Source organism: Pholcus phalangioides, unplaced genomic scaffold (assembly GCF_987345545.1).
Source record: "Pholcus phalangioides strain wild (caught in Gottingen) unplaced genomic scaffold, Ppha-v1.0 ptg000007l_1, whole genome shotgun sequence".
Classification (NCBI taxonomy): Eukaryota; Metazoa; Arthropoda; class Arachnida; order Araneae; family Pholcidae; genus Pholcus; species Pholcus phalangioides.
In genome coordinates this window covers 16717699-16744700 of record NW_028301600.1, presented here as the reverse complement: position 1 = coordinate 16744700, position 27002 = coordinate 16717699, and the positions used below count along the sequence as shown (strand labels likewise).

Genomic DNA, 27002 nt, shown 5'->3' with positions numbered 1-27002 from the left:
TGTAATTAGGGTTTGTGGGAAGGAATTTTCGCCCGTTCTCGAGTATTTTTTGTAATTTCCCGTTCCGAAATCCCGAGAAAAATTCCTGGGAAATAGGGAAAATCACTGTTGTAACACAGTTATACCAAAAATGGACTATAAAAAATAAAAATAAATGGGAAATATACTGTATATAAATATATATACTTGTTGAAAATGTTATTAATCTTCTTCTATAGCCTAGCATTGCTTGGGAAAGAAATAAGGGGGGGGGGGAAGGGCAGAATAGATTGAAGAATAATACATCGGGGAGGGGAGCTTCCCGTTTCCAATCCTGTAACCCGAGTGGCATGGTGGTAAGATGCTCGTCTTCTATCGTGAAGGTTGCTGTCACGGTACTGGGTTCGAACCCGAGGGAGGATATATTTTCCCTAACGAACTTGAGGTGACCACCAATAGACAGCGCCTTTATTTCCAACCCATCTCATTAATGGCAGTAAATTGCGATATAGCCAGGTTTGGTGAAGTAGTTTCCAATTCTAAAAACCGTACGAGCAACCCTGCCTACTATGAAATCCTAAAACAATGTGGAGATACACCGAGCTCGAAGCAAAAAAAAAAAAAAAAATCGCTCTTTTATGGGACTAATTTTTATGACCATTTTTTTGGGGAAGTGGAAACACTAGAGATGAACGTAAAGCTTGGAATACACGTTACTAAGTAGAACGAAAGCATGCTACTTTCGAGCATATGCAACCAATAAGCTTATTGGCTGCATTCTAGCAAATGTTACCAATAAGCTCATTGGTTGCATATGCTCGAAAGTGGCAAGCTTTCGTGGTACTTAGTAGCATGTGTATTTCAGGCCTAAGAGATAAGGTCTAAAAAAACACATGGTTACGATTCGGGCTGTTGTGATCTTCGATTGATTTCCAATGACAGGCTTTTCCACTATAGTGGACGTAGAGAAGCCAAGAATGAGAGTTGATGGAGAAACAAGAGGATATACAACCAGCAAGGCTATGTATAGTCCTGATGTACAATAACCTATTTTTCAAGTAATAGTAGGCAAAGAGTAAGACACACAAGATGAAATATCTGAAGCTGGATACTCTTTCGTATGAGGTCCGAACACAGGAAGGATCAGAGAGCGATTGCGTTGCGGGGTTGCTATTTTACTTTTAAACGGAGTGACCACGATCGGTGTTTCAATCTTAAGGGCTTCAAATGCCAAACCCTCACCCCCCCCCCCAAAAAAAAAGAGAAAAAAAAAACTGTGTTATACCAGTGGGAGGAAAAACTATTTTGTACAGTACTAAAAATCTCAAACGTTTATAAAGAAGGTGTTGTCTGTCTTTGAAAGGATATTTTGGTGACGAACACACTTTTTAACGAGGTTAGCCAATGTCTTTAATGGTCATAAATCAACACTGTCAAAATTATTTATTAAGACGGGATTATACCGGAAAAGACATGTCAACGCCTATGAGGAAGAGTGAATATGATGGAAGATGGATATTGGGGACTTGAAGATTCCAAAATGAAATCTGCCAATGCTTATTCTGTGCTAGTAGGTACGAATTATTATTTTTATCAGTAGTGATTAGTAGTGGGAAAAGGGGGTTACTGGAACAAAGGACTTAGTACAGTCAAGGCTAGGACCGGAAAAAGGCGCAAAAGGCGTTCGATGTACGCATGCGCGTCAGGAGGTCCCGGTTTTATCCCCCCCCTCATTATAAAAGAGGAATGAACCCGTGTTCCACTTTCACTCCGATTAAAAAAAAAAAATGGAAGATGTATACCGAAATCCGAAGAGTGAGGGTAGTTATGGTGGTGTCGAACCATTATATCGAGCTCTAAAAGGGGAATTTTCTCGAACAAAAATAAGAAAGTGGTTAGAAGGGGAAAAATCTTACACACTCCATCGTGAAAGAAGAAAAAAGTTCCCCAGGAACCGTATTATAGTTGGTGCAATGAATCAACAATTCCAGGCTGATTTAGTTGACATGAGAAACCTGGTAAAATACAACGACGGTTATCAGTATATCTTAACGTGTATTGATGTGTTGTCTAAATATGCTTGGGCCATCCCGCTCAAAGACAAAACGGGGCGGAGCGTGGTGAAAGCGTTTGATCAAATATTTGTCGAAAGGCAACCACATGTTCTGCAAACGGATAAAGGCACCGAATTCAAGAATAAGGTCTTCCAAAAGTTTCTGAAGGAAAAAGGGGTCAAGTTCTTTACGACAGAGGATGACGTCACAAAGGCTGCGATAGCAGAAAGGTTCAATAAAACGCTGAAATCGAGGATGTGGCGATACTTCACAGAAAATAACACGCATAGATACATAGACGTGTTACAAGATCTGGTTTTTGGGTATAATAATAAGTTTCACAGGAGTATAATGATGAGTCCTACCGAAGTTAATAAAGAAAACGAAAAGAGGGTGTGGGGCAACCTCTATGGGAAGAAAAAGGTTAAAAAAGTAAAACAAAGGTTTTTTATCGGTGACCAGGTTCGTATTTCTCGTACGAAACACCCTTTTGAAAAGGGATACGAGTCTAATTTTACACATGAAGTTTTCGTGGTGGATGAATACATACCGAGGGAGATACCCGTCTACAGACTAAAAGATTTGATGGGTGAAAAAATTAAAGGGACATTTTACGAACATGAAATGACGAAGACCACACTAGAAGACACCTTTCCTATAGAAAAAATTCTAAGAAAAAGGAAGAGGCAAGGTAAAACAGAGCTACTCGTAAAGTGGATGCATTATCCAGAAAAGTTTATATCATGGATATAAATACAGCGACTCAATCCATCTTTACTCATTTCAACAAGATGGCTTCGTTCTACTTAACGCTCCCAAGCGATTCGAGCATGAATTTCTTTCCTGATAACACCCTTTCCAACTTCGTCACAAAACTCCCCAGCGCGTTAGAGTTTGATTCGGATATGGAAGTAGCTCTATCAGAGCTGATATTTCCCCATTCTTTCCACAACATAACGGAACGGTCTAACAGCTTTGAATTTAATTCTGGAGATGGAGTGATAAAAAAAGGTGTCATCCCTTGTGGTTTCTACGAGAGTACCACAGACCTGATTAAGGTGATGACGAGAAATTTTAGAAAGGAAGATATTGATTTGATTTTCAACAAAACCACGAAAAAAGTGAAGGTGGCTACGAGGAAAGGTGCTAAGTTAATTCTACATACAGGAATAGCAGAGAATCTAGGTTTTGAACCCGGTGAGATAAAAGGAATGATGATAGAGGGGCCTTTCACGGCTGATCCGAAACTAGACTTTCATCTGTTGTACGTTTATTGTGATATAGTCGAACCGCAGATTGTCGGCAACACCTTTGCCCCGTTATTAAGAATCGTAAAAACCGAAGGACACGATGGCGACATCGTCAACGCAGCCTTCGAGAGGGGTCACTACATCCCTCTAGCCCGAAGGAGTTTTGAAACAGTTCACATTCATATAAGGACGCACACAGGTCATCTCGTGTCATTTGAACGTGGGAAGGTGATAGTTAAACTCCACTTCCGACTGAAACATTTATGATGTCTTACCACCCGTATCGCTGTTGTATAGATAGCGTAACTGATTATTACGTCAACCAAGCGGGTCAAGGTCTTGGATATTATCAGGGTATACCACTGCAACGGGGTTACGGTTTCGGTTCAATATTCAGCTCCCTTTTCCGATCGGCTATGCCTTTGTTCAAAAAAGGAGCGAAGGCTCTTGGCCGTCAGGTTCTCAGGTCAGGTGTAGATTTTGCCAATGACGTCGTACAAGGTAGAGATTTGAAAACAGCTGCGGTGGAAAGAGCAAAAGAGGCTGGTCGCTTGCTGAGTGATAAAGCTTCTACGAAAGTTAAAACAATGCTCGGAGGACATAAAAGGAAACGCTTAGCGAGAAAAAACGTCATTCGTAAGAAAGCTAGGAAGGCAACAGCACCCGATATTTTCGATTGAGAAGATGGCTCTCATCATGACAAACTCACCCGAGTGTCTCAAAAGCGAAGTAGATTTGTTCGCTTTACCCCCTACTCAAACCGCCATAGAAGGTGGAGAATGGATTGAATTTCTCCCACTTTCCAGTATTAAAGACGGTCCGATTGAGTTCAACATTACAGGTAGCACCGAAGATTACATAGACCTATCTTCCACACAACTACACGTCAAGTTGAGGGTCACAAAGAAGGACGGTAAACCACTTCTTGATACCGACCTAGTTTCTCCTGCGAATCTACCGCTACATTCCCTCTTCTCCCAAGTGGACGTCTCTCTCAATGGTAGGAATATCACGAATTCGTCTCACACCTACCCTTACAGAGCCTATATCGAAACTTTGCTGAACTATGGTCGAGATGCGAAGATGGGTCCCCTCACTATGGAAGGTTTCCACAAGGACACTGCAGGTTCCATGGCCGACCACGAAAATAACGAAGGTATGAAAGAGCGGTCAAAACACATTGCAAACAGCAGATCTTACGACCTATTGGGAAGAGTACACTGTTCACTTTTTTTTCAACAAAGACTGTTACTCAACTTGGTAGATGTTAAACTTAGATTAGTGCGTTCGAAGCCATCGTTTTTTCTAATATCCTCGACAGCTGATTATAACGTGCACATAGATCATGCCAGCCTCTTTGTAAGGAAGGTGAGAGTTAACCCAGCTGTTGCCATCGGGCATGCTAAAGCATTGGAGAAGACCACTGCGAAATACCCTATCAATAGAGTACTTTGTAAGGTTTACTCTGTGGCACAGGGAAGCATGTCATTCGTCCAAGACAATGTGTATCTGGGTGCAATGCCTCAACGAGTTATCATCGGCCTAGTTGACAATGAATCTTTCAACGGTACATTTAGAAGCAACCCGTTCGATTTCAAGCATTACGATCTCAACTTCGTCTCCGTATATGTTGATGGTCGACCAGTCCCCCACAAACCCCTAGAGCCTAACTTTGAGACCGGAAACACCGTAAGAGCCTACAATAACCTGTTTCGAGTCGAGGAAGATCGTGGCATAGACATAACCAGAGAAGAATTTCATAGTGGTTACACTCTATTTTGTTTCTCCCTACTCCCCGACCAGAGCGACTGCGGACACTTACACTTGGTGAAACATAGTAATCTACGTGTGGAACTAAAGTTTGCGAAAGCACTACCTAAAACCATCTCGGTAATCATATATGGTGAGTTTCAGAACCTTATAGAGATAACAAAATCGAGAAGTGTATTGTGCGATTTCTCTGGCTGATGGATTCCGAACAGATTCGTCGAGCACTCCGCAGAGACCCGAAAACGAAAAAAGTTTTCAGGAACGTTTACGCTAGTGACGCGTTGCCTTCGAGAATACGAAATTATCCTACAGCTCTGATCGTTAACACAGATACCAGTGCAGAGTCTGGAACACATTGGTTGGCTATATATCTTCATGACAATTTGACCGCGGAGTTTTTTGACTCATTCGGAAGACATCCTTCAAACTTTCAGAAAGGTAATATCACGAAATTTCTGAGAAGATATCAACGACTCACCTACAATGACGTGGCGCTGCAGTCAGCTGATACCCAAGTTTGTGGCTATTATGTTATTTATTACGTGTACTGTAAATGTATGGGTGAAAGTATGAATTCTATTGTATCTCGCTTCAATGTGAACAACGATTTACGTGTGTTTAACTTTGTAAGAAAATACTTTTCTTTTTAATAAAATTGATTTGCACAACTCATGTCTCATCATTTTTCACGATGGAACCGTTAACGTTACACCATCCATTCACTGCCGTCTGTGCAGGTGCAAGCGGTAGCGGGAAAACATATTTTTTAAAGGGTCTGCTCGAACATCGTGAAAGGCTTATCAAACCTTTACCGAAACGCGTGATATGGTTTTACGGAGAATCTCAGCCACTGCACGAGGAAATTAGAGATGTTGAATTCCGAGACGATTGTAATTTCGAGGGAGTCTCCAATGCCTTACTGATTTTCGATGATTTTATGTCAGAGTTATCGGGAGAAGAGAAAATGGTTAAGCTATTTACTAAGTATAGCCACCATCGAAATTTATCGGTTATCTTTGTAACTCAGAATTTCTTTCATAAGAAACTGCGGGAAATAACGCTAAACGCGCATTATATTTTCCTGTTTAAAAACCGGAGGGATTTGAACCAAATCACCCATTTGGGGAGACAGTTGTATCCTACGAAATTAAATTTTTTCGAAGAAAGTTACGCAGATGCAACGAAATCTCCGTATTCATATTTATCGATCGATCTTAGGCAAGAAACGGATGAAAAAATGCGTTTACGCACCAACGTGTTACCCACGCAAACGCAGTATGTCTATCAACCGAGACGTTAAAAGACTGGGTACGTCAGCGACACTATTTATTCAACGATATGTCCGCGAGGAAGCAACAAGTGCTGAGATTGTTAAGCGGATGTCCTCAAAGACAACGTAAAGAATTATTGAAGCGGTTACCAAATTCTGACATCAAAACCGTTTGTGAATGTGCATTGAATTTACTGCATGGTAATATCCCAATATCCACCCTCCAAAAAGCTAAACTTCAAAAGTATAAAGGTTTGCTCCGTACGTTAGCAAAGAGGAAAACACCTCTTTATAAAAAGAGAAAGATCCTCATACAAAAAGGTGGTTTCCTTCAAGTTCTTTTACCCGCTGCAATCGGTTTGATTTCAAGTCTGATAGGACATGGAATTCGCTAAAAAAGTTATGGTACTTGTTCCAGAAGATAGAATGAACCGCCATGTTATTAAAGAGCCGCAGCTTACGGAACTAGATACTGAAATGGCGAAGATACTGAACAGTGAATTACCGAACGAGGTTAAAATAAAGTTTTATCAACAGATTTTGAACAAGAGGAATACTGCCTTAGGAAACAATTCGCCACTCGACCGTTTCGATGAAGAAGAAGAAGAACCTAAAATGCGCGATCTCAGTAAACCGCCGTTGAAGAAAAGTGCAACATCTGATATATTGTTAAATTTACCGAAATCTCACCGTGAAATATCGGGAAAAATTATAAGTCACCTTAAAGATTACCCAAATGTTATCAAATGGTCACCGAGCGGTCAGCTTGTGTATAAAGGGGTGGAGATAGATAATACAAATATTTCCGAACTGTTATCCAGTGTCGTGAGCATTCAAAAAAAGAAACCTGTTCCGGGTGAGAAAGAGTTTCTTCAAGGTTTATACGAGATAAGTTTACCGCATTATTACATAAGAAATAAAAAATATATGAAAAGATGGCTTGAGTTGTAAAAAACGTACTGGAAATAAAGATTTTCTTCTCTGAATTGTGTCTCCTGTTGTTAAAAAAAAAAAAACACACACACACAATCGTTTAGAAACATGTACAATAAGCATTTATTTTTCTGTTGGTTACATCAACTTTCTTCTTCTCCGTGGGGATTAATCGCGTGGTGTCCATAAGCTAATGTTGAAACCCCATCATCTAATATATAGCGTTTGTCATCAAGGGGACAAAGACTTACTTTTCGTACCATGGTTGTGTGGAGTTGGTGCTTAGTGTTCGTGATTTTTACCATCGTATGTCTGTACCGCACTTGATCGAAAAGCGAAGACTTGTACAGCTCATGATGCAGTTGATTGCAGGAAACGGTTTTGCTGACTCCCTTGGCCGTTTTCTTGTTTTCCTTAGCCGTAACAATGCTGTACATTTTTGAACGAAGACCGACAAACGATAGAATGGGGTCACCGGGGCATTCGTCCTTCATCAGCCCGAGCACTGCTTTGTTATGAGGGTTGTAAAGGGTGTGATTTGGAGGAAAATTGGAAGTGTCGAATTCGTCCATGTTGGATTTTATCACGCGGTGTAGATTTTGGGTTTCGATTGCATACGTTAACGAATCTGTGTCGGTGAAGAGAAGTTGCGCTTTTTCTCCGAACCGTGATTTAACCCACCGATAGTGAAAATCATAAATTTTGATTTTACTCACGTCCAGAACTACGAAACCCACATACATAGGACGAACTAATTTCAGTTTTAACCTTTTCATTTTTATGGCAACCAATCCATTGCTAAAAATTCTGAAGGCTTCAAAGGCTGGGGATGCAATTAATTTTTTAGCTTTTTTCTCCTTATGCACAATTTTTACGTTAACATGCTTCCGCTGGTTTTCCATGGTTTTCCCGAATACTGCATTGTTCATCAGTTTGAAGAACGATTTTTCGAAATCGTTCGAAGCTGCTTGACGGCGTTCGGTATTAAAGTCAATGTACGGTTTCAGCCACGGTTTTTGATTGAACTCTATAACCCTTTTTATATATTTTATTTTGAGACCGAGGGTGAGGTAGAGTTGGAGGTTGCGATAATGTACTACATAGTTTTCTTTGTCGTATAAATTGGGAACTAGCTTTGTGCATTCGGACGGTTTCCCCTCCGGGTTAATTTTCCCCCACACGCTCTTCATATGGTTTGAAAACAACTTTTCTGTTATCACCATGTTTTCAGGTGCTAGCGGATAATCGTTATGGTCATTGTGAAGTTCTTTGGGGTATTCTAGCCCGACTTCTAAGACATAGCCTTTCGGAGAGTCCTCGGGAACGTTTGCGATGTCTATGTTAGATATTTCCTCTGTGCTCAACCATCGGAAACCTGAATATGGTAGGTATTGGGACATAGCGTAACCATAAAGGTTATTTGCATCCCAATACACTATTTCTTTGGTCGGTTGATTGGGTTCAAACTGTTCGCTGTATCGGCTGTTAGCCTCAGCGTAACGATGGGTGATCATAGAAACACCTCCTCTAATACCGGATTCAAAAAACAAATGCATGTCTATGTCTGTGAGAAGTTCCAAATTAATATCGGTCATCCTCAGACATGCCGAAAAAGCCAAACCAGGGCCTGTATACATATGCGCAGGGTCAATTTTGTAATAGCTCATGCTAAGGTTCCTGAAACGTTCGAACACGTCTGCTAGTAAAAGCACGTCTGATTTTACGTAAAGGTCATGATAATCACCGAGATGTTGAATGCCGAATTTTTCCCATACGAGTTGTGCATGAGTGTAATCATCCACACTTATATCGGTTCCAGTTAGACTGCTGAAGAAAGCTTCGCGGGGTGGTAATTCAGTCTCTGAAAATCGAGAGAACGAGTCGATGTACTCGTACGGGTACACCCCTTTCCTCACAAGTAGGTCAGCATCTTCGAAAATGCTGTCAGTCAATCGAAAATCTGAACGGGTAAGATTGCCAACCAACTTATCTAAAGAAGCCGGTAGGAATTGAAATGAGTCTAAGAAACGTAAATCCCCAATCGAGAAAGAAATGTATTTCTCCAAATTATTAGGGATGACTGAGATATCCTGATCTTTGAAGAGCCCTGCCGCCTGCATGACTAGATGACTGTCATACCCTCTCAAATTATGTATTATTACAGGTACATGGTTAGAATATTTCAGCTGTAAATTGCACGCGTTATGCAACGCTGCAACGAACTCACCCGATATGTGGTCATGGTGTCGAACTCTATCACCACCCAACGGTTTCTCACACGTCATACATACAACAGCATCCTGAAATTTTTTCTCGTCTTCTTGGGATATGTTAAGGGGCTTCACGGTGTTAAGAATGTTTTGAATGCTAGCGTTCTCCTTCACCAGCATGTGAAGGAATACCTGCACGCAATCTTCTCCTCTATACACCACTGGGGGTTTATAAAGTGTGGTGTCAGGGCCTACTATAATATAACTGAAACCACTTGGTACATGTTTTTCTGTGTGGGTAGTGGATGAGTGTGTTGGGTTCGGAGTACAGCAAGAAATTTTCTCTAAGATACACTCAAAGTCAGCGTAAATCGTGAAAGGAACACGTAGCTGATACTGGTGCTGAGTGAATCTAAGCCATTTTTCATCTTCATTAGGCATACATATTCGTTGTAGACCGTGAGGTTTGCAATACTCTTTATGTTCGACCAACAAATTTTCTCTAGAAAACCTGTGTAGACAGTAAGGACAATAGAACCGAGCACCTTTATGCTTAGTTAGAGGGGATAACAACCTACTCATGTTTTTTATTAGACTGTAATGACTGGTATTTTCGTTACATATGTATAGCAAGTCAACGTGGTGAAGACGTTGGGTTGCCTCTGTCACCCTCATCGTGAAGATTTCATTATCCGCTAACCCATAGACATTGACAGAAATGTGTGGGTTCTGTTCTTCAAAGCGATTTATTTGGGTTATTTTGACTGGGAGCTCTATCCCACCCATGTTCAACTCATGCTCGAACTGTAGATATTTTGATACTCGTTGCGGATTCTCGTCTTGGGGGTGAAGGGCTGCTAATACACTCCAAATAAAACATTTATTATCCGTGTTTGAGATGTTTATAATCGCTTTTCTGTTCACGATTGATGGAGGTATGGGTAAGTAAGAAGCTGCTGCTAATGGGTTGTAGGCAGCTATATTCAGGTCTAATTTTAAAACCTTATCAAAGACCCACCCGCTGCCCATTCTTGTAAACTCGTCGAGCGAAGACAGAATTTTTTTGATAGCTGAATCTATCTTATCACCGAGTTCATCCTCAGAATGTATGAGTTCCACTCTCGAGCGGAAAAAAGGTTGTATAAATTCAATTTCATTGGATTCTGTTCTTCTTGAGAAGAGAACGTTCAGCACAATATAAAATTTAAGAGCCTTTTTCACACCTACTTCCCGGAGTATGATGTTTTGTATTTCGACTCGAACCTCGTTAAAGAAAAGAATGGGGTCATATGCGTTATCGGAAGTTGGTTCTATCACTATAACTGTGAAAGTGTTCAACGCATCTTCCTGTTGGTTTGGGGGAGCACCCGCCCCATGAAAGCATTGCCGCTCGTGATTTCGTCTGTTATCGCCTCGGGAAAAGCGTCTGCTGCATTTTCTACAAGTAAAAATTTTTTCTTTTGAGTGGATTCTTGTATGTCGACGTAAATCATGTAACCTTTTAAACACCTTACCACAAGTCTTGCAAGAGTTCGGTTGCGCATCCTGAAAGCAGAAATGCAACAACGTCTGAGAAATAATAATAAAATTCTCGAATCCTTTCATGTGTTTAAGTTTTTCCCTCAGTAATCTATAAACTTGATTACTTACCGTCTGTTTCGATGTGCCCGGCAAACAACCATCTTGTTCATGAGAATTCGATTGCGCATCCTGAAAGCAGAAATGCAACAACGTCTGAGAAATAATAATAAAATTCTCGAATCCTTTCATATGTTTATGTTTTTTCCTCAGTAATCTATAAATTTGATTACTTACCGTCTGTTTCGATGTGTCTGGCAAGCAACCATCTTGTTCATGAGAGTTCGATTGCGCATCCTGAAAGTAGAAATGCAACAACGTCTGAGAAATAATAATACAAACAGATAAAATACCTGACGAAGTGGGTACAAAAAATCTATTCATTTTATCTGAAATAATACACTATTCATATAAATAAAAATAGTTGTCTTATGGAAAAACAAAATACGTAAACATCAGGTACCCATAAGATTAAATGGCAACATCAAACACTATAATGAAAGAAACGGTCATGGTTGACGATATGGGAGAAAGACATTAATTTTATCGTTATGTGATTTTTATCTCAATCGATTCTTATGTCAGACATATCATTCACTATCCATACTGAAGTTGCCTTGTGCAGACATGGTTAATTATTATCTGTTTAATATGCATAAAAATGTGGAATTTTGATTTATGGTTTTTAAGTTTTTTCTCTTCTGGGAAAAAAATATTTCTGACCTGTTCTCAATTAATGTAACTCTTAAGTTGTTCACATCTCTCATATAGCATATCGATTTGAGTCACTGAGTATATAAGCGACTTTGAAGTAATATTCACAGGAAAACTCTTAGGGAAACATTGGAGTTCATTCTCCAAGATCAGATCTTGGTTTACCAGAAAATACCGGTCCTTTTTTATAAAACTTTTACTTCGTTTCTTAACCCATTAACGCCGGTTGGTATGGAAATTTGTCATTCGAAATTTTAATTTTTTCCTTTGTCAATAAATGGCTGAAGTGGTATCCTCATTATTTTTGTTATTCTCCGTTAATGGGTAAATACGAATTTTGAAAATATGTCTAATAGATTTGATTAAACGAGTAGAAAAATCTAACGCTAACAAACGTCAATCCGGAAAAGTTTTGCGCTTCATAAAATACTAGCTATAATACCCGACGTTGCCCGGGTTTTCTTCAATGAAGCTTTTTGGATCACTTGATATCTCCCTCTTTCTTTGAGGGACATGCAAACCGTGTCTAAGTTAACCAATATGATGACTCAGAAACGTAGAAATGTATATATATATTTTTTTTCCTTTCTTAAAGAGAGCTAGGTATTTCGACCCTTCTTTTTGAACTTCAAGTTATCCATCTGCCTATTTCAGCTTCCGCAAATGCTTGGTTAAAGCTGTGGAATTTCTTCGATGCACTTTATGGGTCCATAATTAATTTAAAAAACAACTTAAACTATATGAATTTATGCAGTTGAATATTAACGGAGACATTAATTTTCATGCTTGAGAAGATATAAATGAAAAGTTGAAAGCAATGTTATTGCATGAATATCCAACTCGAAAATAGTCCCGACTAATTACTTCGTATTTAATTTTTTTGGGCTTCGTATCTCTAAACGGACTCAATATTTCAAAACTTGAGAATTCAATACAATTTTTTAAATGATTTATGTGGTGAAAAACCCCACTAAATTTCTGCATTTCTATAGTAAAATCAGCAATTTTAACACTGATTTCAATGAGGATCACCATTTTCCAGGTCCTCAAAGCGATGATGATTATAACGTCTATTCGAAAAGCCTCATTACTGGGAGTATTGAAAATGTAGCAAACCATTATAAAGGCATAAACTATTATACATACACTGACAGAAGTGACAAACCATTAATAAAGGCATATCTGAAACGTATTGTTAGGGAACCACGGTAACCAAAGTAAACGTTCTGAAAGTAATTGTTGAGACCCAAAACCCATTTGTTGCCAGACAGTTTTTAACCCATTTACCCAGGTCTGACAAAAGTAGCCTATTGTTTAAGTCGGGTCCCATTTGGTACATATGCAAAATTTGACGACGATCGATCTAAAATTGTAGATTTCCATAGAGAATATATACACACACAAAATCAATTTATATATAATGATATCCCCCCCAAATACTTCAGATCTCATGTGACCAAAGTATGATTATTTTGAATCAAAACTAGCCCCCTCCCCATTATAAAACCCTTTTTTCGGTGTTGATAAATATTTATTGTTCAATAAAATATAAGAGAATTTATACTCAGTTGGATACATAATATAGTAACCGTCAATGCTTTGCAATGTTCTAGAAACTTGGGAATTCATTGTCTATTAAAATATTTTGATTCAAATGCACAATGACAGAATTTCATAAATTCTACGAAAATTTTTTTTTCTTCCTATTATTTGAACTCTGATTTGTGAAAGTTAAAATGTTACTGGGTTGGATCTAATGTTTAGAGTTCAACCAGTCTTCCATATGGGTAACGTGTAATCCAGTATTAGAGAAAAATCCCTGTATTTGAACCGGAAAATTTAAACATTTCAAAATCAAGTCTTTCTTCAAACCCAAACATAATATATACTAATTAGAATTAATTGTAAAATAAATTTGAAGTAATAATATCAAAAGTACTTACAGTAACTTTCTGCTTTTTCGGAGAAGACGGTGTATCGAAGAAGTCTGGTTGCACTTCGCTAAAATGTTCTTCGATTTCGTAGAAGTCGCACAACGCGTTCAGTTCGTCAAGAGGTATGCCAAAGTCCAGAAAATCTTCGTTAAGATCCGACATCTTTCAAGTGAGGAGAGTTCATCAAGCGGATGGGGTTTTTATTCACCTAAGGGGGGGGGGGAGAAGAAAGTTGATGGGGCTATTTCCCTCATAGCATCCAACAGGGTAGGGGATCTTTACGTGAATAGAGGTCCTTCACGCGTAAAATAAAGTTTTCAAAATCTAACTTGTTTAAAAAGTTCGGATGAACATTCAAATCCCTAGCAATACTCTTCATGTTAATTTTAGCGAACGCCCGGTTGAAATATCGCACGAGTCGTATGTCAAAAGATTGGCTTAAACAATCATGAGAACTCTGACCCGGGGCATCAAGATCACATCCATCACATTGGAAGATGTCGTTGATACATTCCTCGAGCATGTCACTGAGTTTTTCAGCATATGCAATTTCAGGATCCGCGGTCTCTGAAAATGATCCGTTTTTCTTCATGCAATCCTGCATGAAGTCGATGCACTTCACACGTCTTAAATACGACGAGCACTTCGCTGCCGGATCAGCTAACTTCATGAAACAATCGCGGTAGATTGTTATATAGTTCTTAGCCGTATTGAATGTACCGTCTTCTTTTTTGTAAATCGGTTGAAGCAACACCTTTTCTCCGTCTGACTTCACCAACAGATCTTCGCATACCACAAAAAAGAATACTTTTCGGGGTTCATTCGACATCATCTCCCGTAAGGTCTCAAATACGTAGGGCGTCATCGATATCCCTTTCTTTGTAGGGATAAGGGATCCATCTCCACCAGATTCAAACATTCGTAAGTGAACTTTTAAAGTATTTTTGAAGATGACTACCGATAGGTGTACGCCATCACATACGGGAAACATGCTCACTTCGCTGGGTGCTATTTTCGGACGTTTCATCGAGTTGGTCTCATCTTCCTTCTGAACACGTTTTACGGCGTTCATAGTATCCTTGCTGGATGTTGTTTCCATGGCAGATAACTGAAAATATAATGAAAAATATTTTATCGTCTATCTATAATTATTTAAAACGAAAATAAAATAGAATATAAGAAATATTAAATTTTTACTTACACGAGAGTTCGTGAAGACGTGGAACTACTTCAGGAGCAGCAGATGAAGCAACTGAAAATGAGGGTAGCACCTGTATAAATAGGTAGTTGGCGTTATCCGCTTGCGGAAGAAAATGCAGTGATTTAATATGAGAATGCTAGTGCGTTAGCAGGTGTTCGGACCGAAAGTAAAAGTGGCTTTTTGTCAGCGGTGAAAGTTTTCTTGGAAAAAAAGTATATGCTATATTCCCACAGGTTAACAGGTGTTCTATATCCAAAGGAAAGGCCAGCAAAAGTAGGTCGAGCAAGGTGCATCTTCTGAGAACGTCCCCCTTGAAAAAAAAGTATATCCCATATTCCCACAGGTTAACAGGTGTTCAATATCGAAAGTAAAAGTAGGTCGAGCAAGGTGCACCTTCTTGAGAACGTCCCCCGGGTGAACAGGTGCATAACGATCTTCTCCGAAAGTGAAAGTAGGGGACAGGTGCGATTTTCTTGAGAACATCATATTGGGTATTCTTTTATAACGGATCAATTATAATTTTCGTATGAAAAAAAGTCCTGTAGAATATATTCCCGAAGTTCAAGGACCCTATGAATAATCCCCCCCAAGAAGCACCTGACGCGCATGCGTACATCGAACGCCTTTTGCGCCTTTTTCCGGTCCTAGCCTTGACTGTACTAAGTCCTTTGTTCCAGTAACCCCCTTTTCCCACTACTGTGATTAGAGTGATGTGTAAGCATTTTATTAGCATAATTGGAATGAAGCTATCATAGTTCTGCATAGGCAAGTTGGAATTCAAACTATACAAAAGTTAAGACTATCTTTTTGTTTTGGTTTTGCTCAGTCTGAAATGGAAATGCTTAAAATAAGAAAAATTAAAAAGTTTAAATGTGCCATTTGATAGCTGTGGAAAATTTAAAGAAGAAAAACTTTTCAAGCTGTTTAAATTTAATTTAATCTGCAACAGAAAAAATATGAAATTGTATGTGTTTTTCGGAGTTTGGCCAAACTGCAATGAAAATTAGGAGCTGGTGAAGAACTGCCACCGGGAGTGTCGAATACGCAGGAACGAGTGCCAATTCACCCTTTAACGCAGATTTTCAAGCCTTTTATGTTTACCGCATGGATTATTATTGTATAATAATAATAATAATACAATATTAATCAATTAATTATTATAACATGTGGGATGCGTGCCATAAAAACGTCGTATAATATTAGTTGTGTGGTGCACAAATAAAATATTTCAACCATGGCCCCACATCCTGGAGCGGGGCCCCTAGGCTGGGACCTTTTGTGGGGCCCCTGGTCAGTCTTTTCACGGGCCCCTTCTGTAGTTAATTTATAGCGTGAAAAAGCAAAAAATGATGAGAACTGTCCCCCCCCCCTTTGTGGGGGCCATGATTTCAACTCTTTTTCAAAGAGTAATCGAGGCTGCAAAAAAAATGTCGAAAAATGGAGAGTCGTATAAACGGGGTTTCACTGTAAATAAGTGATTTCGGGTAATACGATTTCCCGCTCCCGATGGCTTCAAAATGTCCGGAATTTGGAAACCCTAGGTATAATGACCAATGCTGTTTAAAAGCATGGGGCTAGAGATAGAGATTTTCCATCGCTAGAGCATATTACGCTCTAGCGAAGGAAAATCTGTATCTCCTCTGTAGCTTAGTGGTCAGAGCACTCGTCCGACAATCGAGGGACCCGGGTTCAACTCCCGGTCGAGGCAGAGATGGGTTTTTCCTTCCTTAAAAAAAATTAACATCTCAAATAATAAATATCTTCACAACATCCAGTCTTCCGTATATCTTGTAAAAGCTCTTAAACTGGTGGATTGTTAATTCCAGCCTGGTAGAAGCTTCCGAACATCACTAGTTTGGTGGCCCATGAAACTCTTTAGAAGCGTTAGTAAATTATTGGGCTTTCCTTTTTTTTGTATATCAAAAAAGTATCCTCATTAATATATAAAACCAAAGTTATTTTTTGATACTTTCAAAAGCTGAACTCAGGGGCGGCTCGAGCTTACCTGCCGCCCGGGTGCGGAGCCTCATATACCTCCCCTAATGGCGACCCTGGCAGGAGATTGACAGGGCTTCAATGAAAGCCTCGATATAAACCTGATTTCTTTCAGAAGAAAGCCGCACATCATATTGTTTACTGTGCAAAATGTGTCCCGCTTTTGTAGTGTTGTTTTTTTTTGTTTTTTTTTTAAATTCCAGAATTATCTTACCATTCTTAATAATGCCAGATAACTTAATCCTTGAAACAGAACTTATTTTTGTAAGGCATCGTCACTTATCCTGTGAAGATGATATGTAACGAGATTATGTTTACTAAGAAATTTTTTCAAAGTTGTTTCTGGTAATCCAGGAAACGGCCAAGTGAGAAGCCGAATTTTTCTTTTGCTGTCATTTGACTATTCTGGAACAAATTCTGGATGAGGGCATGGCACCATCCATCCTAGAGCAGGGCCCCTAGACTGGGATCTTTTGTGAGCCCCTCAGTCAGACTTCTCACGGGACTTTCTATAGTTAATTTTTAGCGTGAATAAGCCAAAAAATTATGAGAATTGTCCCGGGCCCCAGGGCTAGAGCTCTGTCAGCCGCGCCCATGTGGGGGCCATAGGTGACGAAAACAAAATGCACACTTTCCCATTGTGATAAGAATACAGGGGCGGCGCTTGGCCATGCGCCCCATTGCGGCTACACGGGCACTGTTCAAGAGGGGCGCGAAATCCGAGATGAAAGGGCGAAAGAATTTTTTTTGTTAGGAATTGTTTTGATAAGTAGTGCGGGAGGGGCATTACCAACAAGGGTAGGGCTGACAGGGCTCCAGCTTGGGAGCCCGGTACTAAATTCTCATAATTTTGTTTTTCCACACTATAAATTAACTGTAGAAGGCGCCCCCACATAGAAAATCTGGCTTGGGTTAAGCGAAAGATTCCGGCCTGAGAGCCCTGACGCACGATGTAGGAGCTATGGGGTGGGGGCAATAGGCAGGAGGTGCAAAAAATAGGTCCCGCACGGGTACAGATTTTGTCTCGAGCCGCTCAAATAGCTTACATTCTTGTTTCTGGTATTACAGGCCCTGTCTATTTTCTCAACGTTTCCGTTGTCGAGATATGACTCAAAAGCGTGATGCCATGTAAATTTTTACTGTGTTAAATTTTGGGGTCTTAACTAAAGTCTGCGCTGCCGCCCCTTACAACCTGCTGCACCCCTTGCACCTTCGCTTAAGCCGCCCCTGGCTGAGCTCAGTTAATGACAGATTACAGGAACAGTTGTCTAGAATCACTACAAGTAAGCAAGCAGTCGACGAAAAGAGTTCTAACATTTACACTTCAGGAAATAAAGTACACTTTCATCAATCAATGATTTTTTTTTGGGGGGGGGGGAGGGGGCTGCAAAAATAATGAAGCTTAAATACTCGAAAATCCTAAGGCCTAAAATGAAGGCAAATCCAAGGCCACTTGTGTGGTTAAAATGACAACGGTGTAACAGAAAAATGATAAATTAATTATGGTACTTACCTATCAGATGTAGCACTTCTAATCCGTTAATGAAATTGTAGATTTTCCTCATGAAGCCCTCCATAAAAATGACTTCCGATAAGCAAATACACATAGTTCGTAACCTGCTTGGAAATGTCTGCAAGTCGCTGAAATCATGCAGTTGCATAGCCGTGGAAAAATCGAGAAGCATGTGTGTTAGGTTATTGCATTTGTAAGCGAGCTCCTGGAGAACCGTGTGCGTGATTAGATCGATGGGCAATTCTATGTATTTCAATGATGGACCTAAAGAAATATATTTGTTAAGTTCGGAATATTTCCTTTTTGGAAAAATCTTCGTAATTATCGATTGCAACAAAAATATTTCAACTCACCAAACCTTACGGCAATCAGCGCTAGAAGGGTTTCGATGTTGGTGACTCGGAGACCAGAAATTTCTGGTCGCAAGGAAACGTTGCTCCAAAGTCTAGAATCACTTGATATCATCCTCCATTTTTTACATACCCTCGCTAGTCGCCCTACTTCTTTATGAGGAAGGTAGTTGAAAATCAGTAGAAGCACTTTGTCTGGAAGTTTTTCGATCGTCTAAAAAAAAGTTAAAACAATCTATCAAACTTAAAATGTAATTTTCTATTTAAAATGATAAAACAATAGTTTTAATGCTATTACTCGTTAGCAATTTCTTGTGATATCGAATTTACAGTATAACGCGCAATATTCAGGTACATGAATCATTGTTCGATATGTATATATTGAATTTTGCCTTCTATATGGCACACTTTAATCCTTTTTGTGTACGCTTTGATCTAAGTTGCCAAATTTTAAAAGATATCGCATGATTAATTTCAACAGAATCTACCCGAGGACACCAGTATGACTAGAGTAGAACCTCTTGATAGCGGATCCCCGCGGGACCGAAAATTTTGTCCGCTAACGAGGAGTGTCCGTTATTGGGTAGTTAAATACATTGAGTACCATTTGACGCGATTTTAAAAAAAAAGTGTCCGTTAATGGGAGGTGTCCGTTCGAATAGTGTCCGGTATCTGTATTCTTCCTTTCGATTCATGTCAAAATGCTAGAGAATATACATTTTTGGCCTCGATACGGGAAATTAGGATCCCCAATACGGTACATTGACAATTATCACCACAAATGATGCCAAAAGTGAGAAAAGTTTCCAATTAGAGTGGAACCTCGTTTATTCGACGTTCAAAAAAGAGGCTGAGCCAAAACGTCGTATAAATGTGTTGGTCAATAACTGAGGCTTTTGAAAAAAATGACTTCTCTTCCCCACAAACATACAAAATGTTATAAAATTCAATATGTTTGATTGCATCTCCGATTGTTATAAAAAAAAATTTGAATCATACTTGAGGGGAAAGAAGTTGAATCGCATTTCAAATCAATTAGAGAAATAAAATTTAGCAGAACATTACCTTTGCTTTACGACATTTGGTAAAAAATTGCAACAAAATCTTCTCGACTTGGGAAAATTTCCTATCTTGGACTCTCATTTTTTTGGCAGTAGATGATTTGTAACCAGCTGTTTGGTCTTTGATTTTGTTTCTCCGCTTTATAATCGTTTTCAAAGTTGCTACAGACATATTCGACTGTTTTGCAAGATCGACTTCCGTCATGAATTTAAAATTCTCATTAAATTCTTCCAAAATTTCCAGTTTTTTTAGAGAGAAAGCTTTTTGTTTTCTCGACATTACGAACGGCGGATTTGGCACAGTCAGCAAGCAAAGCACCAGAAAATTCCACAGAAAATGATCGAAAGAACTTACTGCGTATGTGTACCATATGTGTCTCTTATCCGCAGACATGCACCCCCGTCCCCAAATGCTCACAATGTAGACTTTTTACCCTCTGGGGATAATGCTGAAAACATTGTGAGGAAAAAATTCTGAAAGGACATATGGCCGTCAAAACAATTTAAATCCCGTTTCTTTTGAGGCTCACCGCGTCTGCATATTCTCAGAAACAAGCGCTAAACAAATCACTTAAGTATCCACTGTACATTGCCATCTGCCAGCTAACTCACTGTTCACTGGCTATTTTCGTATACGCCAGCCATCACCCTAAAATTTATGATTTCTGCGGTAACAATATCCAAGAAGAATTGCTGCCAACGCGTTTTCACTGCATACAAAAATTGTGCGCATTTGATGGATATAAATTACGTTTTTTATAAAATATTTGGAGTTTTTGAGTCGAATAATTGATGTTTTGCGTCGAATGAATCAATTATTTTAACATGAAAATGTATAGGAACCAATTGCGACCGAAGCCAAACGTCCTATAAATGTGAAAGTCATAATAACTCAGTGACGTATAAACGGGGTTTCGCTTTATTGCAAATCCCCGAGAAAAAAAAATTACCGCAAATTTTTTATTTTATTTTTTAAACGTAACCATCTCGTATTCACAAGGGATATTTGCGATCTGTCCAGGGAATTTGTTAGTACATTAGAGTGTGAACATAGTGCGTTCGTATTTCAGATTGACCAATTGGAGACTTCCAGAATTCAAGTTGAACACGTTGAAAATACGTGAAATAACGGGATATTTGTGTACAAAAGTTAGGACGACCAAAATTACGTAGAAATACGGGACATATTGTCAGCCTATGCATCAGTTATCGTTTGATTTGTCTTAGGCCGGGATTACATTATAAAAGTTTGATAAAAGATCTTTATAGAACTTGAAAAAAAAACTACCAGCAAGCTTATTGGTTACATTTGCTCAAATGCATCCGATGTGCTTATTGGTTGTATTTTTCAAGTTTTATGAACGGGCTTTTGTAAAACTTTTATAGTGTAACCCCGGCCTTAGCTAGATGTGACCGTGTATGCCAAATTTGACGATATCTGCCAGCAATTTTGACGTGAATACGTCATGCCAATTAGATTTCTGACAGAATGGACTGCGTTTCCAAAAATTAGTGTAAAGGAAATACCATAACCCTTTTACGTACAGGGCTTTTTGACAACAACTTTTGACGGTGTATAGTTGAAGTACCAACGATATATCTGAGAAACTGGTATCTTTGTTAAGATTTAAGAAATAAAAGGAAAAAAGATGAGCAGCTTCTCTGTTCTTCATTGTCCAAATACGCCCCCTTCTACCTATATACACAATATTATATTTCTTACCCGTCAAACCGTATCCTCACCCTCTTTTTTCTCGGATGATATCACTCCAGAATAGGGTTTCGATTCCGGGATCCCAAACTTGAAATACAACCTGGAATTTCCTGGAATCTAAACTCATCTCCCAAGATCCCGGAAGAAGAGTAAAGTTGAACCAGATCACATTTCTTTATTGAATTAGACACGCCTGAAACATTTTTATCACTGGAAGCATGCTTGGAAGCTGCAATTAATAAATTTTGAATGAAAATAATCGTATTAATAGATAAGTTATTAAATTAATGAACTACACATTATATTTAACCCTTTAGGTGGCATTTACGAGATATCTCGTGAACTTCTTGCTTCTTATTAGAGCATTAACAAGCCCAGACATATTGTAATATTGAAAAAATTCCCGGGGTTATTTGTCGGACACTGGGAATCTGGAATAGATAAGCCATCTGAATTCAGTTTTTTTTCATTGATCATTGATCGTTTTTGTTGCACCACGGCCATTTTCTGCATAAGGGGTGGGGGGGGGGGGGGTAATTATACCGGGGCCTACAATTTATTGCCGATTCGGAACGACAGCCTTTTTTTATATTGACCGAGAGGTTGGTGCGCTAACCCCTCGATGTGGGACCAATGTCTTTCTGTGGTCATGTCACCGTTTCTGCTGTACCCCTGTGTCAGGAAATTTTCTGACAAGGGCATACCCCCTCCCCCTCCCCCTCGGTTATCGAACTCGCGACACCTCTAAATATCCTTTGGTACTTTATGCGAGTATCTTATCGACCTGGGTACCGCGCGACCACCCCATTTTTGTTATTAATTTGAATTCATTTATCAACCCTTTAATCGGCATCGACGAGATATCTAGCTTCATTGAAAGCCTCTGATTTTAGCATTCGCAAGCCCAGAAATTTCATAAAGTTGATTTTTCAGTGGGACACTTTTCCCTATACCGCCATCTTTACACCTTCTGTAAATCGGAATAAAGCCTCTTCATTTAAAAAGATATGGTACTTTTTTTTTTGCAGGAGGTAGTAGGTTTAGTGATTTCTGCTGTGCCGCTTGCAGGGTTAACTAATTCATCACTGAAACATGGGCGAAGATACGGGGGAGGTGGCAATGCCTTCCTCCCCTTCCCAGCGTCAATGACGGAGCCGAATGATCTAATGTATATGCATATACAGGGTGGGCAAAAAGTCCGTAGAAACATAAATTTACATGTTTACTACAGGTATTCAAAGTGAAACGTCCTATGGTGGCGACATGTGCAACAAATTTTTTCCCTCTTGAAACAAATTCCCATCACTTCATGAAATCCTCCACAAAATTTCACACTTTTCTGATGACTGGTTTCACCTATAGGCTACTTCCAAATAGGGTCTTTTAATTATGGACGCTCTGTATGTACTCATTTTTTTTTTAAGATCTCCCATTGCCGTATTTCAGATCACAGTTTCCCGTAATGAAAGTGGTCCCCAGTAATGACAAATGTTTTTGTTTCCTTGAAATACATTTAAGTGTACTGCGATTTGCTGCAGTCCTTTATTTCCCGACACTTCAGCAATTTTAGCAAATTCGTCATAAATTGAATTTTTTTTGGTTAAAATTCACTTCATATTTAATACTGCGCTTTCCAGTATTTTCTTCGATTGCATATGGTTACCCTAACTATGAAGGTTTAAATTTTATTTGAACCCAGAAGAATATATTACTGATATAGTATCAATAAAAACATTTTTTCATTTAGAGAGATAGATGGCTTTTTCTCAGCCCAAGATATCAAGGAAACATTTTATTTTCTGGATATTATGCTGAGGTGAACTCGAAAACAAAAGCCATCTTGTTTCCGCCGGGACTCGAACCCAGGCCCTCTTCCATACCGTGCAAGAGATATCTTGGCCTGAAAAAAAGCCATCTATCTCACTCTAAACCGTCCCACCTGGGGGCAAATTCCTGAAGTTGAGAGGCTACTAGTCTCTACTTCAGTGCTTCACGCCACAGTGCGTGAAATAAGGAAGGCAGGGTTGTGTCTCTAGTGGTGTAGATGGTAGCATGCTTGCCTGGTATGCAAGAAGGCCTGGGTTCGAGTCCCGGTGGAGACAAGATGACTTTTCTTTCCGAGTTCGCCTCAGCATAATATCCATAAAATAAAATGTTTCCTTGATTTTTCATTTAGTTAGAATTAAAGTAATCAAGTCTGCCTGCGGGTCTCCTGTACCATCGTTGCGGACCTCTCTATCTTTAATAGCTTTTTTTTTTTTTTCAAAAGAGGTCAGGAATTCTAGATCGCCCTGTATTTCTTCGAGCTATTTTAGCAGATTCGCTAGCATTTTATATCACGAAAGAAAAAAAAACGAATAACTAATACTATATAGGGTGCATAGGTAACAAGGTGTACGACGTTTTACTGCCAAACCGTTGATCCTAGAGGCATGCTTCCAATTAGAAGTGTAGTACCCAGCTATGTCATTCATGTCGCAAGGGGTTGTATAGTTATTATAATAAAAATGTTAACTTTTTATATGGACACCCTGTGCTCAAAAAGCAAATTACAAAGTTGTTGTACTGTCTCCTGATACCAACAAAAAAAATTCCACGTTTATAAGTGCAATATTCAATGAGATATTCGAATTCGGAAAATGGAGAAAAGTTGGGAAAGAACAGCATTAAATACGGATAAACAGTTTTACCCGGATTTAATGTTTTCCCCCAACTTTCCTCCGTTTTTCGAATTCGAATATCTCTGCGAATATTTGGAAACGTGGAATTTTTTTAGCATCAGGAGAGACAGGACAACAACTTTTTTATTGGGGGTTTGGGCACGTCGGGACTGTATAAAAAGTTAATGTTATTTTAATAACTATTACAACCCCTTGCAACATGAATGACATATCTGGGTACTACACGTTATTTGGATACTTTTTCTAATTGGAAGTATGCCTCAAAGATCAACGGTTCACCAGTAAAATGCTATACGCCTTGTTATCTATGCACCCTGTATAATACACTGCCCATAAAAAAGATTATGGTTGTCTTATTCCAAGTATGGATAGCTTCTCTATTTATCCCACTATGTTTATCGTACTTCTTTTTAAACGTGTCAGTTGTGTTATAATTCACGACCCCGGACGTAAGTTATTCCATTTATTAACCCCCATTAGAGAAAAACTCCCTGCGACACCACAACCTGGAATTTTCCCTTATTAAATGATACTGGTGTCCTTGTCGAAGAAGTTGATTGACGGTGTACTCATGATCCATCCAATCAATTCCTTGCAAATTTTAAACACTTCCATCATACGTAGGTTTTTAACAGCTGGCTGATGTGAAGATAAATTTAGAAAAGAAAGAATCTTCAATTGCCCTTGCAGGGAATCTAACCTACGTCCTCTCACTTTCCGAGTGAGCACACTAGACTACAAAGAAAACGAATTTTAATCTTTCCTTAGAGCTCGTGTGCACTGAACGGTACCGTACATGGACGATCGGACCTAACTTAGGCCCTAGCTCACAATCGCAATTGATTCAAAGGCAATTACGTTGCCTTTATAGTCTAGGGCGCTCACCCGGCAAGTAAGAGTAAGTGGATTCGATTCCCCGCAAGGGCAGTTGGATTTTCTTTCTTTCCTAAATTTCGCATCAGCCAGCTGTTAAAAACCTTCGTATGGATAGCGAAGAGTGACGTCATCCTCCGATACTTCGATCATATCTCCCGACACCTGCGTTCATTCAATTCAAACATATTCAAGAAATCAAGTCTCTCTTCATAACTCAATCCGTGGGTCCCACAACGCGTAGTTCTTCTATGCACCCCCTCAACCAAGTCTATGTCTCTGTGTAGGTATGGTGCCCATAACATTACAACATAGTCCATTCTAGGGCGAATCAAGCCTCAGGAAAGCGGAAGAATGACTTTAGAAGAACCAACGGGAACTTTGTGTGTGTGTGTGTGTGTGTTGACTTGATTTCAGGACAGTAATAATTTCTTTCATAACTTCTGCATTTTTATTCATTCTGGAAAATTGTGAACTTTCAGCAATTCTAACAATCTACATTTTCATCCGGAAAGAAATACTAGAATTGTTTCTTTCACAAATTCTGAATTTACACCAATTCTGGAATTGTTTCTTTTATAAATTCTGAATTTTCATCAATTTTAGAATTCTAAACTTTTTCCCCAAACTTTTCAAGTCACAGAGCACTTTTTAGATGAAAAGTTCCTCGTGGAGCACTAACGTTCACAGGGACGCCAAAAGTGTCCTGCGTGTAACTAACATTTAATTTCAATATATAAGTCATGACCACACGTCTCGTTTTCAACAAAGATGTCCCGTTTTTGAAAACGAAAGTAATTTGATTACCTTTTTCTTTTCCATTTAGTCGAATTGCCCGTCGTCTAAAATGACCTTTTTTTTTTCTTGTGCACATTTTTATCTGATCGTAGTTATTCTACTAACATGTAGAATGATACGTAATTCTACCTGTTCTTTTCCCAAGAGTTACTTCATATCTGAGGGTTTCCGCAATTTATTGTGGATGGACGTAAACAAGGTGGCTGGGATGATCCAAAGACCAAGGATAGGGTCATTACCTAGTGCTGCTCGGGGTTGATATGAAACCAGTGGAATGGGCCGGAGAATCTGTTTTCTCTCGCACCATTGTCTGTTCTTGACCTACCTGGAGCGGTTTAAAAAGGCAAACCACAACAAATGCCTATGCGGGGCAGCATTAGTTTAAAAGTGACCAGAAAAGCCTCAAGTCGGGTTTTCCTAGGAGCAGTGTTTTCTGCGCTGCGTGAACTGAATAGGATCATTTCGCGAATAGGATAATTTTATCATTCTACGCGTTTCAGATTTCCTAGCGATACGCATCATCTGCTATGTCGTCTGCATACCCATGTATTTTTGCCATTTTGCGCAATAGTAAAGGGAGATAGAAAGAAGGGGAAGGAAAACATAGCAAAAGTGAAGAGAAAATCAGCGAAACGCGCAGTGCACAACGCATTTCACTCCTCTAGAAGCAGTCAGCTAATCCAACACCTTCTGTAGCAGGAAGCTTCCGAGCGAAGCTCGTGATGTCACTGAAGCCGTCCATTCACCTAAGGTGACTGGATAAGGCTATTTCTAGAGGCTATAGTTTCATCTATACTCATTGGATATGCTGCAAACAAGATAAAGATTTCGCATACGTCTGACTTCTACATCCATTGGCTACAGATGAAATGGACGACTTCAAAATGATTGACTTCAGTGACGTCAAAGCGTAGTTTTGGCGGAGGCTTTCTGCAATACAAGGTGTTGGCTAATCACACACGACGTAAAGTGTTGGCGTGAGGTGTGTTGTGCTCTGCAGAAAAACAGTCGTACCGTTTTTCCTCTTGATGAGGGGATGGCGTGTCGCGTTGGGTGATTCACTTTGCACGTGACGCAGAAAACTTACTTCTAGGAAAACCCGGTTTTATTTATCAAAACCGAAC

General features: G+C 39.4%; 2 protein-coding genes and 1 pseudogene across 5 annotated transcripts in view; 1 reads left to right on the top strand and 2 right to left on the bottom strand.

The window, feature by feature from the left end:
- The window catches only part of FipoQ (F-box/LRR-repeat protein FipoQ), a 58013-nt gene that overhangs the window by 7891 nt on the left and 23120 nt on the right, over positions 1-27002 (bottom strand). For all 3 annotated transcript variants that reach the window (XM_089232746.1, XM_089232745.1, XM_089232747.1), the window contains exons 2-3: positions 18755-18965; positions 18402-18665 (exon numbers count right to left, since the gene is read on the bottom strand). In XM_089232746.1, coding sequence (XP_089088872.1) covers positions 18402-18665; positions 18755-18965 — 475 coding nt within the window. The remainder of the gene's footprint in view (positions 1-18401; positions 18666-18754; positions 18966-27002) is intronic.
- The window catches only part of LOC149084995 (hexosaminidase D pseudogene), an 82392-nt pseudogene that overhangs the window by 48762 nt on the left and 6628 nt on the right, over positions 1-27002 (top strand). The gene's annotated exons all lie outside the window — the stretch shown is intronic.
- On the bottom strand, positions 7347-15568 carry LOC149084996 (uncharacterized). The gene is made up of 5 exons (XM_089232743.1): positions 14894-15568; positions 13702-14800; positions 11282-11341; positions 11117-11176; positions 7347-11011 (listed from the first exon to the last, which is right to left on the bottom strand). The coding sequence occupies exons 2-5, from the start codon at positions 13852-13854 to the stop codon at positions 7400-7402; spliced, it is 3885 nt and encodes a 1294-aa protein (XP_089088869.1). The 5' UTR covers positions 13855-14800; positions 14894-15568; the 3' UTR covers positions 7347-7399.